The sequence below is a fragment of the Clinocottus analis genome, unplaced genomic scaffold (genome assembly GCF_023055335.1).
Source record: "Clinocottus analis isolate CAN_PGR_092001 unplaced genomic scaffold, fCliAna1.0.p SCAF_1, whole genome shotgun sequence".
In the NCBI taxonomy this organism is placed as follows: domain Eukaryota; kingdom Metazoa; phylum Chordata; class Actinopteri; order Perciformes; family Cottidae; genus Clinocottus; species Clinocottus analis.
In genome coordinates, this window is record NW_027175820.1 from 10,053,277 (window position 1) to 10,065,797 (window position 12,521).

At 40.2% G+C, this 12,521-nt stretch overlaps 2 protein-coding genes across 2 annotated transcripts; one reads left to right on the plus strand and one right to left on the minus strand.

The window, feature by feature from the left end:
• Positions 1-269: 269 nt before the first annotated feature.
• grk1a (G protein-coupled receptor kinase 1 a) lies at positions 270-7,623 on the minus strand. Its single transcript, XM_068572537.1, has 7 exons — positions 6,919-7,623; positions 5,933-6,060; positions 5,058-5,215; positions 4,448-4,531; positions 3,328-3,452; positions 1,816-2,017; positions 270-823 (listed from the first exon to the last, which is right to left on the minus strand). The coding sequence occupies exons 1-7, from the start codon at positions 7,618-7,620 to the stop codon at positions 531-533; spliced, it is 1,692 nt and encodes a 563-aa protein (XP_068428638.1). The 5' UTR covers positions 7,621-7,623; the 3' UTR covers positions 270-530.
• Positions 7,624-9,152: 1,529 nt separating this feature from the next.
• Positions 9,153-12,288, plus strand: LOC137785057 (potassium-transporting ATPase subunit beta-like). The gene is made up of 7 exons (XM_068576087.1): positions 9,153-9,264; positions 9,924-10,052; positions 10,141-10,254; positions 10,350-10,555; positions 10,676-10,738; positions 11,407-11,499; positions 12,130-12,288. Exons 1-7 carry the CDS (start codon positions 9,153-9,155, stop codon positions 12,286-12,288), a joined length of 876 nt encoding a protein of 291 aa, XP_068432188.1.
• Positions 12,289-12,521: the final 233 nt, after the last annotated feature.

Sequence of the window (12,521 nt, forward strand, 5' to 3'; positions counted from 1 at the left end):
ACAAATGTTGATTTTAATATCAAAATATTTATTGATATTCAATATAACATCCCTGCAGCAATGGATACAAAGTTATTTACAGGTCTGAAGCTGTAAAATTATTGTAAGAGATTGGACAAGCAAATAGTGGAACAATGGCAGTAAAGGCAAAATAAATGCTCTTTTTTTCCCTTACAGTTCATTCACACTGACATAGTCATGACTGACCATTTATTTCTGGAACAGTGTTAGAAACAGACAAAAATGTGTGCAAAAAAAGAACAGTCACAGTCCACATAAACATATTTACAGTAAAGTGCTAATAAACACAAATGAAATGAACAAAAACTGGTAAAAAAGGGCAGTAAACATCTGGAAGTGTCTCACTATTTATTGTTCGACTGTAGTTAAAAGCATACATTCACCTCCAAACTCAGCCTCATCACAACAATATACAGAAGTCTCCTACAATAATAGTTTAAGACAAACAGTTCATGTGTAATGTTTCAGCTGGTTGTTTCTCGTCGCGGTGCTCTCGGGTCATCGTCGTCTTACGACAGCGTGCAGGTGGAGGAGGATTTTGGCTTCTCCAGGATCGACTCACGTCGCAGGTCGTTGGGCATAGCGCCGCCCGCTCCCCAGAGTGTGAGCTCGCCGTAGAGACCCGTCTCGATCATCTCCTCCTGCCAGGGTATGGAGATGTTCCCAGAGGCAAACTCATTGAAGAAGTCATTGTCCTTGTCTTCAAGCTGCACGCCTTTAATCGTGGAGAAGGCCCCAACGGCGTCGATGTCCTTGGCATAAACTGTCTTTGAGTCTGGCACAAAGGGGGGCGTAAGGATCCCTGAGGAGAGTTAGTCAAATACACATGTTAACACTTTGGACTCCACAGAAAGGTCTCAGCACAGGGCCTTCATCGGTGTGTTTTACAGACTGGAGGAGAACGTGCAAATATGGGTTTCTGTTGAGTCCAATAGGAATTTGATGAATAAATTGGGTGCCTTCAAAAGAAACTGTACCCCATGCATGGAAACATTTTTAATTTCAAACAAAATGTAGCAAAAAACAGGCACAAAACAGAATGAAAGAAATAGGAGTCATATATAAAGCCCCCACATCTTATGTTGTTCACTATGACATTAACTATTTATTACTCAATTAAAAATAAAAAAATCAGCTTTAGTTATCTTTTATCTGTGTGGGTGTCTTTTCATCCGTTGGATAGTATACTGGCAACATCACAACTGCCCCGCAACTAAATGTTTCTAAGCCTGATTGGTGCACATAAATATGTGCTCTTGCCTTTTTTTTCTGCTAGTAGAGAAAAAACATACAAAAACTACAAACATATCTTGTGAAAAAGCCCAAACTGTTCATCGGTTGGGTTCACGTGCCTTCATTGCTCAAAGTAAGTAATTCAAAAAATATGGTTTTGGGACTTTTGACAACAAAGAAAATATTATAAACTGCACAAAAAGAGCATACAAAAGTATACATTTCTCTTCTATGAAATAACAATAGAAACTCTATTTTGATGTGCATGTTGGAGACCCTTCCAGTAAGTTTTTAAGAGTTTTGAAACTTGTATAGTGGTGACAACACACTGTTTCGACAAGTGAATCTCAACAGAACCACAACATGTTTCAAGATGTAATTACTGAATATTAAATATATGTACATACTTCAGCAGTATGTAATGTTGAAACACTTTCAAAAACAAAATGAATGAGCAAAAAGGAAATACAACTGTAAAAGCTGCAGAAACAGACATGAGCAATTTAATGCAAACAGACAAAACTGGCAGCAAAAAAAAGGGGATAATGCTATGAACCAGACCTGCATTGAGTTTTCTCCAGTTGATCTCGCTGAAGAAGGCGAGCGCCCGGATGTCGTCACATGACCCGTTCTTAAAGCCGAGCCTCTTGTCGACCTCTTTGAACAGCAGACCCTCACAGATGGACCGCGCGTTCTCACTGAACGTCTCTGGATACGATACTGGATCATTCAAAATCCGCTTCTTCACCACCTTTGCCTCCACCTCGAAGCAGCACAAAGGAGAATAATAATGTGAATAATAATAAAACACGGATCTCCTTTAACATCTGGAAAACGCACCAGACATTCTTAATAAAGGAATAACCAATCGATGCATTTACCTGCACAACTCTTATTTTGCACTTTTTGGGGCTTGATTCAAGATATTCAGGTGTACACACACAGTCATCTGAATACTGGATTGCTGTACAATACCACTGTAAATTTATACATATAGTAAATATGTACATTGATGCATATAAATGCATACATTTTAGAACTTGAATATACGCTAACTTAATGTTTTCAAAGGCGTTTATTGTTGTTCCTTTTGTACACACAGTTACTAGATTTTATAAACAAAATCTAATCTTCATTATAAAGTAGAATGCAGTGCTATAAATTAAACAGTATACAACATATTTAGTTAGAAGTACCCACAAGTACTTTTACTTAAGTACATTAGTAATGATTTTGTACTGTAACATGTACTGTTAGAATTTATTTGAGTTAATTAAAGGCTTATTCAGATCACCTGGTTTGAAGACAGGCGTCTAATTAAGAATTGAGAACAGCTTGGTGTTTCCTCTCTCGGCCAATCAGGGTGTGACGTTGTTCAGGGCTGAAGAGAGGTGGGGAACGACCCTCTCAGACCATTCTGATCCTTCCTCCATTTAGTGGACGCCTACATTTATCACATTCAGCCAGAAACTCCAGTCTTGAGGTCTTTTTGAGACTTCCTTTTTCTGATTGAGGGTGATTTTGAGCATTGTGAAACCTAAGTGCAGTGAACACCTTTCCACAAGTTTTCCTGCATCAGGGGAGATCTTGGTGCGAAGAGTGTGTGCTTGGTTACTAATATTTAGTGTGTTTGTTTATTTTCATTGAAACACAATTCATACAAATTCCCTTATTATTGATGAGGCACGTATTCTTGAAAAGGCATTTTTTCATTGTGAGATGTGTTTCTTCAAAAATATTCCTGTATTATGGGGTTTTATTTAAGGCTTCGTCACGATAAACAAATCTAGGAACTCTGTATTGTCAAAGTACATTTACTAAAGTAAAATATTCTGATTGTAATAAAGTACTTCTACAGAGTGGCCATGCTACTTTTATTTAAATAAGACGTACGAGTACGTGTTCATGCTTCACAGCAGTGTCAGCATCAGGACACAAGTGGGCGAAGTCGAGCTCTAACATGTTTTTTAAAATGTTACTGTTACTTTAAACATCACTTGACAGAAAGACATAACAGCTAGACAGTAAAGAAAAAGAGATATAAATATACAATATACACAGATGTATATTTACCTTCTCTCCTCGGGTCCTGAACGGTCCCTTAGCAGCCATGAACTCATACAGTGTGACCCCCAAAGTGAAGTAGTCTACAGAGTAGTCGTACTCTTCTCCTTTCAGCAGCTCAGGAGCCATAAAACCTGACGACGATAGAAAAGTGATCTTGACCTTTCAGTTTCAGTACTTTTGTACAAGTCCTAAATAGAAATCCTCAAACAAGAACATCTGCATGAATTACTTGAGTATTTCTGTCTATACACTACTTATGTGCTACTTTTACTGCACTGCTTTTCAGAGGGGAACATACTAATTCTTACTCTTATTTATTCCCGTGTGCAGTTACTGGTGACAGATTATTATAATTATGAACTCAGAATACATTACTATACATTAAACTATCTAATATATTATAGTTCTTGTATGTTTGGTGTTGCACCAACCAATCTGGGCGTGGCCAAATATTGTCTTAATTCACCACCCAAATTAAGAACTTTTGAGTTTTTTAAGTTACCAACAAAAGTTGTTTTGCATTATATTCATTCATTTAACTTTTCTTTTTTTGTTAATTGTATTTCCCTCAATTTTAAAACCTTTATTATGGAAAATAAATGAATCTGAAGTTCAACTTAAAACATTCTAATAATAAACTGTAACATGTTTACTACTTAAGATAACATATCTTTGGCTTTAAATATATTTAAATGTAATATAATACTGTAAAATGTGATACACTTCAACCTATTATGTATCATATTAATATTAATCAATCCCATCAATATACCAAATAAATCAAACTAAAATATCAACAATATGGTGTTCTTCTTTTTTATAAAATATTAGATATTAACTATACAAGCTCTAGCACAGCTGCATACTATCTATTCATACTGATTACATTTATGTAGAAATATGTATTCATTGTGCTCTATTATAAAGCTTATATTATATAGTTTCATGAGTCATTTAGCTATCACTGGTTGGGTGACGGTAGCTGTACAGTGAAGCGACATGTCTAATTACAGAGTGAGAGCGATAAAAACTGGAGAGCTGTGGGTTTTGCAGGTGTGGTTCATAGATCTTGTTGGAAGGGCGACTCTATCCAGCCAAACGACAGCTTGTATTGTTTCAACTGTACCTGGAGTTCCAGCATAGCCCTTGGTTTTAAACTGATCATCAGCCAGCTCCACAGCCAGCCCAAGGTCAGAGATACGCACGTTACCTGTGAGAGCAAACGCACAGCCGGGTAATGTCAAGAGCTGTGCGCGTCACTGATACCAGTGTTGACCTGCAGCAACACGTTTTTGACACGTCGACCTGTCGTAGCGTGATAACTGAAAGACGTCCTTGTGTTGGATGTGAGACTCTGCGTGTAACTTTACTGAAGGTGTGAAGTGTGATTGGCTCAGTGTGTTTACATTGTGTGTGTGTGTGTGTGTGTGTGTGTGTGTGTGTGTGTGTGTGTGTTTTGACCTCAGGAGGACAATAATCAGACGTGCTTATTAAAGTCAAGGACGTCGTCACAGTTAATATAAACTAGTTTTTCTGTTTAGGTGTTTGGAACATTTCGACGGGGAATCCGATTATTCACTGAATTTCTTGTGGGACGTAATCAAGATGCAGAGGACACCTAAAACATGAATCACCAAAAGCACATCTGAAATACTACAAAATCTTCAAACTAAATGGTTGCATTTCAGGACCAAACACAAGAGACTTAATCTTTTTTAAGTACACAAGTGTGTGACCTTGATTATCCAGCAGCACGTTCTCTGGCTTGAGGTCTCTATAGATGATTCTCTTCTGGTGGAGATGCTCCAGGCCCTGAATGATCTGGGCAGCGTAGTAGCAGGCCCGCGGCTCGTCCAATCCCGGGTTTTCCTCATCCACGTTATAAATGTGATACCTGGTGGCACAATAGAGAGGATGCAGGGTGTCTATAACCCTTATATAACCCTACCGTGCGCCAAATTGCTTTAATTTCATTCACACTGACATTTAAATCAATCTGTAAAAAATAAGAGAATCATCAGATAACTAGCACCATGTAGCAAACCATTTATCCCATTTTTTAAATATCCAAACCGCTTATCCTCTTTAGGGTCGCGGTGCGCTGTAGCCGATCCCAGCAGTCAAAGGGCGAAGGCGGAGTACACTCTGGACAAGTCACCAGTCCATCGCAGACATAGAGACAGACAACTATTTACGCTCACATTTACACCTACGGGCAATTTAGAGTCCAGATAATCTAAGCAGCATGTCTTTGGACTGTGGGAGGAAGCCAGAGAACTCACACTGACACGGGGAGAACATGCAAACTCCACACAGAAGGACCTGCCAGACCAGGATCCAAACCCCAGACCCTCTTTCTGTGAGGCATCAGTGCCAGCCACTACACCACCATACATTTAAATTGTATTATTTAAATTGAATTGGCTTTAGTGTTATTTCACTCCATTAAACGAAAACATTTAAATGGTATTATTTATAATGGATTTAAAATATAAATTGTTAATATTGTGTTGCAAAATGTCTCAATTCGATCCTGAGAGGATGAAGCATAAAAGGGAGCGGCTGAAACATGCCGATGCTGTGGTCAGTATGGCAGTGAGTGAGATCTAACCTCAGGTCTCCTCCGTTCATGATGGTCATGACCAGACACAACTCTGTTTTGGACTGGAAGGCGTACGCCAAAGAGACGATGAACCTGCTGTGAACTCGAGCCAGGATCCGCTTTTCCACCATAGCCCCCTTCAGGACAGGAAAGGACAGCAGAAAAGAGAACATGTGTACAGTACAGCGCTCTCGGTCGCTGCCATCTTCAGGACATAATAACGACACACAAACAGTCCTGTCTGCACGTCACTTGTCTTAGTCTGATGTAATGTGTCAGGTTATCAAAGAAACAAGGTTAAGCTATAGTTTGACATCTGACACGTGAGAGTTGGCTCCGCAACATCCAGTTAAGAACACATTCATAAAGATACATGATTTTCTTTTTAAAGCACCGTTTCAGTTCAATTTCATCAGAAGCTTGTTACCCTATATAAAGCGGCCTATATGCGGCTAACCCTATTGTATAGTAATGGACGTTGTTTACTCTGGTATCAACACAAACAATATTGTAGAGTTATATTTTTTGTTTATTCTGTCAAGCGATAGGAAACTTATGAATATTGTACTCTCATGGTTGAATTAAGTTATTGTAAGTCACTTTGGATAAAAGCGTCAGCTAAATGTAATGTAATGTTGAGCTGAGGATATATTTAGATTATTCTGATGTTGATTGAGCAGATGATTAGGAAATCCACTCCAGAGCTGCTCCATTTATAAATACAGCCGGAGTGGCACTTTATAAGTGGATCAACATGTTCTTATGTTCAGGACACTAATCCTACAAGCCAATGGTGTCCGATGTCTTCTTCAAGCCTTAATCTAGTAACTGATTGTTGTTTAGATTGGGGGGATTACACACATACTGAGAAGAGGAAACAAACTAGACCTCAATGTATGTTTCTGCACAAACTGAAATGTTTAGCGATACCTTCTTGTGTGCAGCTAGATCTGCAGAATTCCCTCTCTATATGAGAAAAAAACTTGTCTTCTTACCTCGTTGCCTTTTCTCTTCTTCAGCCTCTTCTTGTTGAGCTTTTTGCAGGCGTACAGTTTCCCTGTGGCCTTCATCTGACAGGCAGACACTTCCCCAAAACCCCCTTTACCCAAAACACGAAAATCCAAAAACCAATCCTCACCTATGGGTTGCATTTCCAACCATTTCCACTGCAGAAACCTTTTCAGATACATACTTTCCAGGAAGAACGTGTAAGGCACTTCCTTGAGAAAGTCCATCACATTATCCATGGTTTCACTGAAAAGATCAGCCCCGGCCTCTTGGTGTTCCTCTTTGACCTTTGTGATGCCGTTTTCTGGCAGGAAGGGGCAGAAATACTTGGCGCCAGGCTCCATGTACCGGGACAAGATCTTACTGGCTGTCTTGGCTCGATCCTCATCCTCAGCCGTGTTGTATTCCTCAATATCCTTCCACAGGCGGCAGGGGCCTTTATAGTCTTTGTTGGAATCCAGGAACTCCTGGAAGAGACGTCTGCCGATGGGCTGCTCCACACAGACTGTCTGGAAGCCCAGATCTAAAGTCTCCCGCAGGCCTTCACACACTGTTATGTGAGGCAGCTTCAGGCGGGAGTGGTACTTCCTGTCTCGGTTGGATGCAGGGTTGGCAGTACCATCAAAGCTCCCGCGTGCTGAGATGTAGGCAGAGTTGGCCACCACTGTCGTCAGGCCACCGATATCCATGGCGACAGAGTTGAAAAGTGAGGAGGGGGGACGGAGATGTGTGAGCTGCAACAAAAAGCTCCAGAGAAAAGATGCAGGAGTGGAGGTGACCAGAAGGCACAAAGAAGAGGAGAGAAAAACAGAGACGCAGATGATATATGATTAATTCCCAGATAAGAACAACATGTGATGTGAACGCTTCAGGATTTTGCTTTTGCTGCAGACAGCCACAGAGAGCTTAGTGTTTCCCTCAGTCATTAAACCTGAGAGGCCCTTTCACACACATGCAGATCTACCTGACTCACCCACTTGCCCCAAAGGGATTTATCCACTCTGTCACACTGTAATGCTTTATCCTGCACAAACCCATGTGCACGCTGTAGAGGAAGAGCAGGGAACAGGGAGAGAAAACAAAGACTCAGGAAACATGATGGCAAGAAGAGACAGAAAGGAGGCGGAGGGGTGAATGTGGTTATGCATGTAGTGGTCTAATAATGACAGGAATGCAATGAAGCTGAGAGAGAATGAGACAGTGTCACAAAGAGAAATAAAAGCAGCCTCCGCTAACACAAACCATCTGCACAGTTTGGGTTTTGTACTTTTTTGGGTTCTTACTTATTCTATTCGAACCAGTCTAAAAACCTGCAATAGCATTTAGCTTTTATTTTGATATATATATATATATATATATATATATATATATATATATATATATATATACCGCTAATAATTTAAATTGTGTCACAAGCAGCTAATCTACAGCCTTGCTAGCACCTTTGTAGAGTTGCAATTTAGTACAGTGGTGCTTTAACCTGAAAGCTGACGTCAGCATGCTAACATGGTGGCAATACCAATGCTAATATTAATTTAAGGATTTTCTGCTTTTCCGAATTTAATCGCTTTGTATTTAATATACAAGCAATTTTAAGTTGTCACATTTGGCTTTGGGAACTTTTCATTAGTCTAAATATTGTTCTGGGATCCAGTCCCCTTAAAATGTCCTCCTTTATAACTTAAAGAAAGATCCAATGTTTCAGCCCCAGAGAGGCCCTTTGGTCGGAACTGAATTAATGAGATGCAGACTTTGGTTTTATGTTTCAGTTCGTTTTAATTCTGAGCAAATCATATGCAGTTGTTCACCTTGGCTGGTGTCATTAGTAACCATGCGGTTCAAGGTGATCCTCAGGTCCCTCTGAGGAAGGAAGGACGTTGTTGCTGGAGAAGGAAGTTTAACTGGTTCTACTTTGTCCCTCCTCACCCTCCCATGCCCACCTTATCTTGGCCTTATAAATAGTGAATACAAGATAACACATTCATCACACTCTGGCACGACGTCCAGAAAGTTTGAGCTTAAATTACTGGAAAAAAAGAGAGCGAGACGGGGGCCAAAAGAAGACACAAGCACACACCTGAAAGTGCCTCAAAGGGCCTTTGGGAGGAACTGGAAGGAGAGAGGAAAAACAAATCTCACAGTCAATCTGACGCTCAGTGAGGGAGAGAGGAAGAGAAGTAAAAGGTAAAGTTGAGTGAAGGCAAAAGGAGATCTGCTCATCATGGCCGCCTTGAAGGAGAAAAGGACTTGTGGGCAAAAATGTGAAGACTTTGGCCATTTCGTCTGGAACTCTGATGAGGGGACGTTAATGGGGAGAACACCAGAGAAATGGGGTAATTATAACTTCATTAACCTCTCTTGTGCAACATTAAATAATGTAATACAGTGCAGCAACACGAGTCTGTAAGTATCCTTCATAAGACTTCTCACTGCTAAATGCCATTCCTTCACTGCTGGTAAGGGTCCACTTATCTCGTTGCCTTATTGCATCCTTTTGAACTGCTGACCAATGCTACCAATCATTTAGGCAACATCTATTTAAATAGCAATGACCGAGAAACACTTTACTATTGGCTACTTGCGTTTGCCGAACAACACTTCAGAAGGACCTTCAAGATGAAGTAATAAGTGAGACGTGTGTGTGTGTGTGTGTGTGTGTGTGTGTGGGGGTGTGTTATGAACTTGAACAAACCATTCGGTTTGACATTCTGTCCTTAAGTATCACCACAGCGAGTGTGTATGTTTGCAGCTTGTAGACAGAGAGATAAGCCTGCTCTTGTCAGAGCCTCTCCCCTCTCTGTTTGATCTTACAATCAGAGTAAATTGAGGTTATATTACTTTGACCTCTGCGAAGGTGGACATAGATTTTTTTTCTCCTTCTCTATTTTACTGTATACACAGCGAGCTTTAAAACGAGCATCAGACTGATTGCCCATACACATGTAACCCTGACTGTGTGTGTGTTAATAAAAAAAATACCTCTCGTTCACAGTGTACATCAGTCTGTATTATGTGGCCTTCTATGCGGTGATGACGGGCCTCTTTTCTCTGGCCATCTGGACGCTCATGTACACTTTGGATCCATACGCTCCGGACTACCAAGACCGATTAAAATCTCCGGGTGACAACAACAACAACATTAAAGTTAAGACAGTGACAACTGGAATTCAACCTCAGTTAACCAGCTGTTTTTTTGCTTCTCTCTTCAGGGGTCATGGTGTGGCCGAACACATACGGGGAAGAAATTGTTGAAATCAACTACAACACGTCAGACAAAGCCAGCTGGAGTAAGATGGCCAAAATCATGGATAAGTTCCTAAAGCGTAAGTATTCACTCACTCAACCCTGATGGACAGACTCCTCAATGTTTAACACACAACAAGACACCAACCTTTTTATTTCTGTCTTTCTCTGCCAGCTTACAATGACTCCACGCAGCTTGAATGTAACACATATAACTGCACAAAGGGAAGCTACTTTTTCCAGAAATCCTTCTCCGCCCCTAACCACACCAAGTGGGCATGCGCCTTCAAGCAAAGCATGCTGGGAGCATGTTCAGGATTTGAGGACCCAACCTTTGGCTACAACTGCAGCATGCCTTGTGTCATCATTAAGATGAACAGGGTACGTTTAATCCATTAATAACCTTTTGAGCACTTTTGGAAAACCTGGGTCATGCGATACATAAAAATATCAGGTTAAAGAGTGATGACGAAAGGCATTTGTTCTGTTTTCTCTCTGCAGATCATCAACTTTTTGCCCACTAATCACACTAAGTCAGCCCCTTACGTAAACTGCACTGTACTGGTGAGCAACAACTGTATATACCGACTTTAATTGAAAAGAGAATGTGTCTGAAGTTTTATATGTTATTTTCAGGCGTGATTTAGTCCTGCACTTCTATGGAGTTGGAGACAAAGGAAAGATCATAATTGATGCATCAGAGGCTGAGATATAATGACTTTCCATCTCAGTATGGACCAAAAATAATGGATCCTACATTTCCCATAATGCAACTCTTTTCATTAGAGCCTTCATGCTTGGTTGACAACCATATATTTTAAACTCAATGACCCCAGTTTGAAACAAAGACCTCTTCTAATTGCAGTCTCTGTGCTGAGCTTTCATTTCCCAGACTTCAAATCTCCTTCAGGGTCACATGAGAAACTAGATGATTACTCGGAGAGCACAGACCTCGGCCAAGACCGTATCCATAAGTGGCAAATAACGTGTGTAACCACCTTGTGTTTCGACTCTGCTCCGAAATGTTCTTCTTGGCCTCTGCTAAACCTTTCTGCCACGTTTAATTATTTTCTGAAATCTTGCTGACAAATAAAATAAAACATAACCTCCTTGGTGGAGATAATTATACAACTATTTTCTCAGGCTGTTCTACTTGTGGTGAGTAAACTGTTCCTGAGTAAATTTGGTTCCCCCCTTTAATAAAAAGAACTGCTGTGTCTGTGTGTGTTTAGGACGGACAAGACAATGTGGGCAACATTGAGTATTTCCCTGAAAATGGAACTATGGATTTATCTTACTTCCCTTACTACGGAATTCGGGCACAGGTGAGCGAGAATCAAAATCATTTTATGTCCTTAAAAATGAGTTTCAGCTTTGAGTCATACCAAGCACCAACATGTTCGTGTTTTTCATATTGAGTTTGGGATTTTTTTTTAAAAAGTCTGACATATTAGAAAATATGTTGAGTTGTATGAAAATGTCTCAAATCTGTATGGTAAATATGTATTTGAAATCAGTAGGAGGTGAACTTGTACTGGAATCATGGAAAGACATCTAGCTTGGCTCTGTCCAGAGGTCAAGGTCAAAATTACACTTTGCAGTGTCATCCTGTGGTATATTGTGAACAACCACATCGTGACAATACGTCCTGACCCAACTCTCTTTAAAAACAAAATTGTCCTTTTTACTTTTCAGTTACACAGATTAAACACACAAGATATGTTAATTTGTGAGCTTTAAAGATGCTGATAGAAGGAAAAGCAGTTACTTCCTCCTGTTTGTAGTCTTAATGTGAAGCTAACAAGATTAGCAGCAGCTTGTGGTACCAATCTTCTCATATTACTCTCTGCAAGGAAGGGAAAAAGTGTATTTCCCAAAAAGTCAAGTTATTCTTCTCAAACACAAAAATCAAATCTCAACAACCTCTGCTTTGCCTCCTTCCTTCTGTTCTTCAGCCGACTTACGTCAACCCACTGGTGGCTGTTCGGTTCAACCTGGTCAACGAGAAGAAAGCCAAGATCCAGTGCAGAGTGGTGTCCAAAATGATCAGCTATGAAAACTTCCACGACCCCTACGAGGGAAAGGTCATCTTCACAATCAAAGCAGTGAAATAAGAAGATACTCCGATGTCCCATAATCACTCAACAACGGACCTTTCTGGATTAAAGATAGAGCCGATGTCCACAGATCAATAGTGACTGTTATTTTACAACCTTTAACCCACCTTTTATTCAATAGTCTAGGCCCACTTGTAAATGTCTGTGTGGTGCGTTGATGAACATGTCATGCTTTGCTGTTTGATTCAAAACCCTCTTTGGCATCTGATTTTTTTACCCATGACATAAAA

Excerpts from the sequence above, each read along its gene's own strand:
- LOC137785057 (XM_068576087.1), top strand. The coding sequence starts at position 9,153 with ATGGCCGCCTTGAAGGAGAAAAGGACTTGTGGGCAAAAATGTGAAGAC. Across the intron at positions 10,255-10,349 it reads CATGGATAAGTTCCTAAAGC|CTTACAATGACTCCACGCAG; the intron begins GTAAGTATTCAC and ends TTTCTCTGCCAG. Across the intron at positions 11,500-12,129 it reads ACTACGGAATTCGGGCACAG|CCGACTTACGTCAACCCACT; the intron begins GTGAGCGAGAAT and ends TCTGTTCTTCAG.
- grk1a (XM_068572537.1), bottom strand. The coding sequence starts at position 7,620 with ATGGATATCGGTGGCCTGACGACAGTGGTGGCCAACTCTGCCTACATC. Across the intron at positions 3,453-4,447 it reads GGGCTATGCTGGAACTCCAG|GTTTTATGGCTCCTGAGCTG; the intron begins GTACAGTTGAAA and ends TATCGTCGTCAG. Across the intron at positions 824-1,815 it reads CTGGAGAAAACTCAATGCAG|GGATCCTTACGCCCCCCTTT; the intron begins GTCTGGTTCATA and ends AACTCTCCTCAG.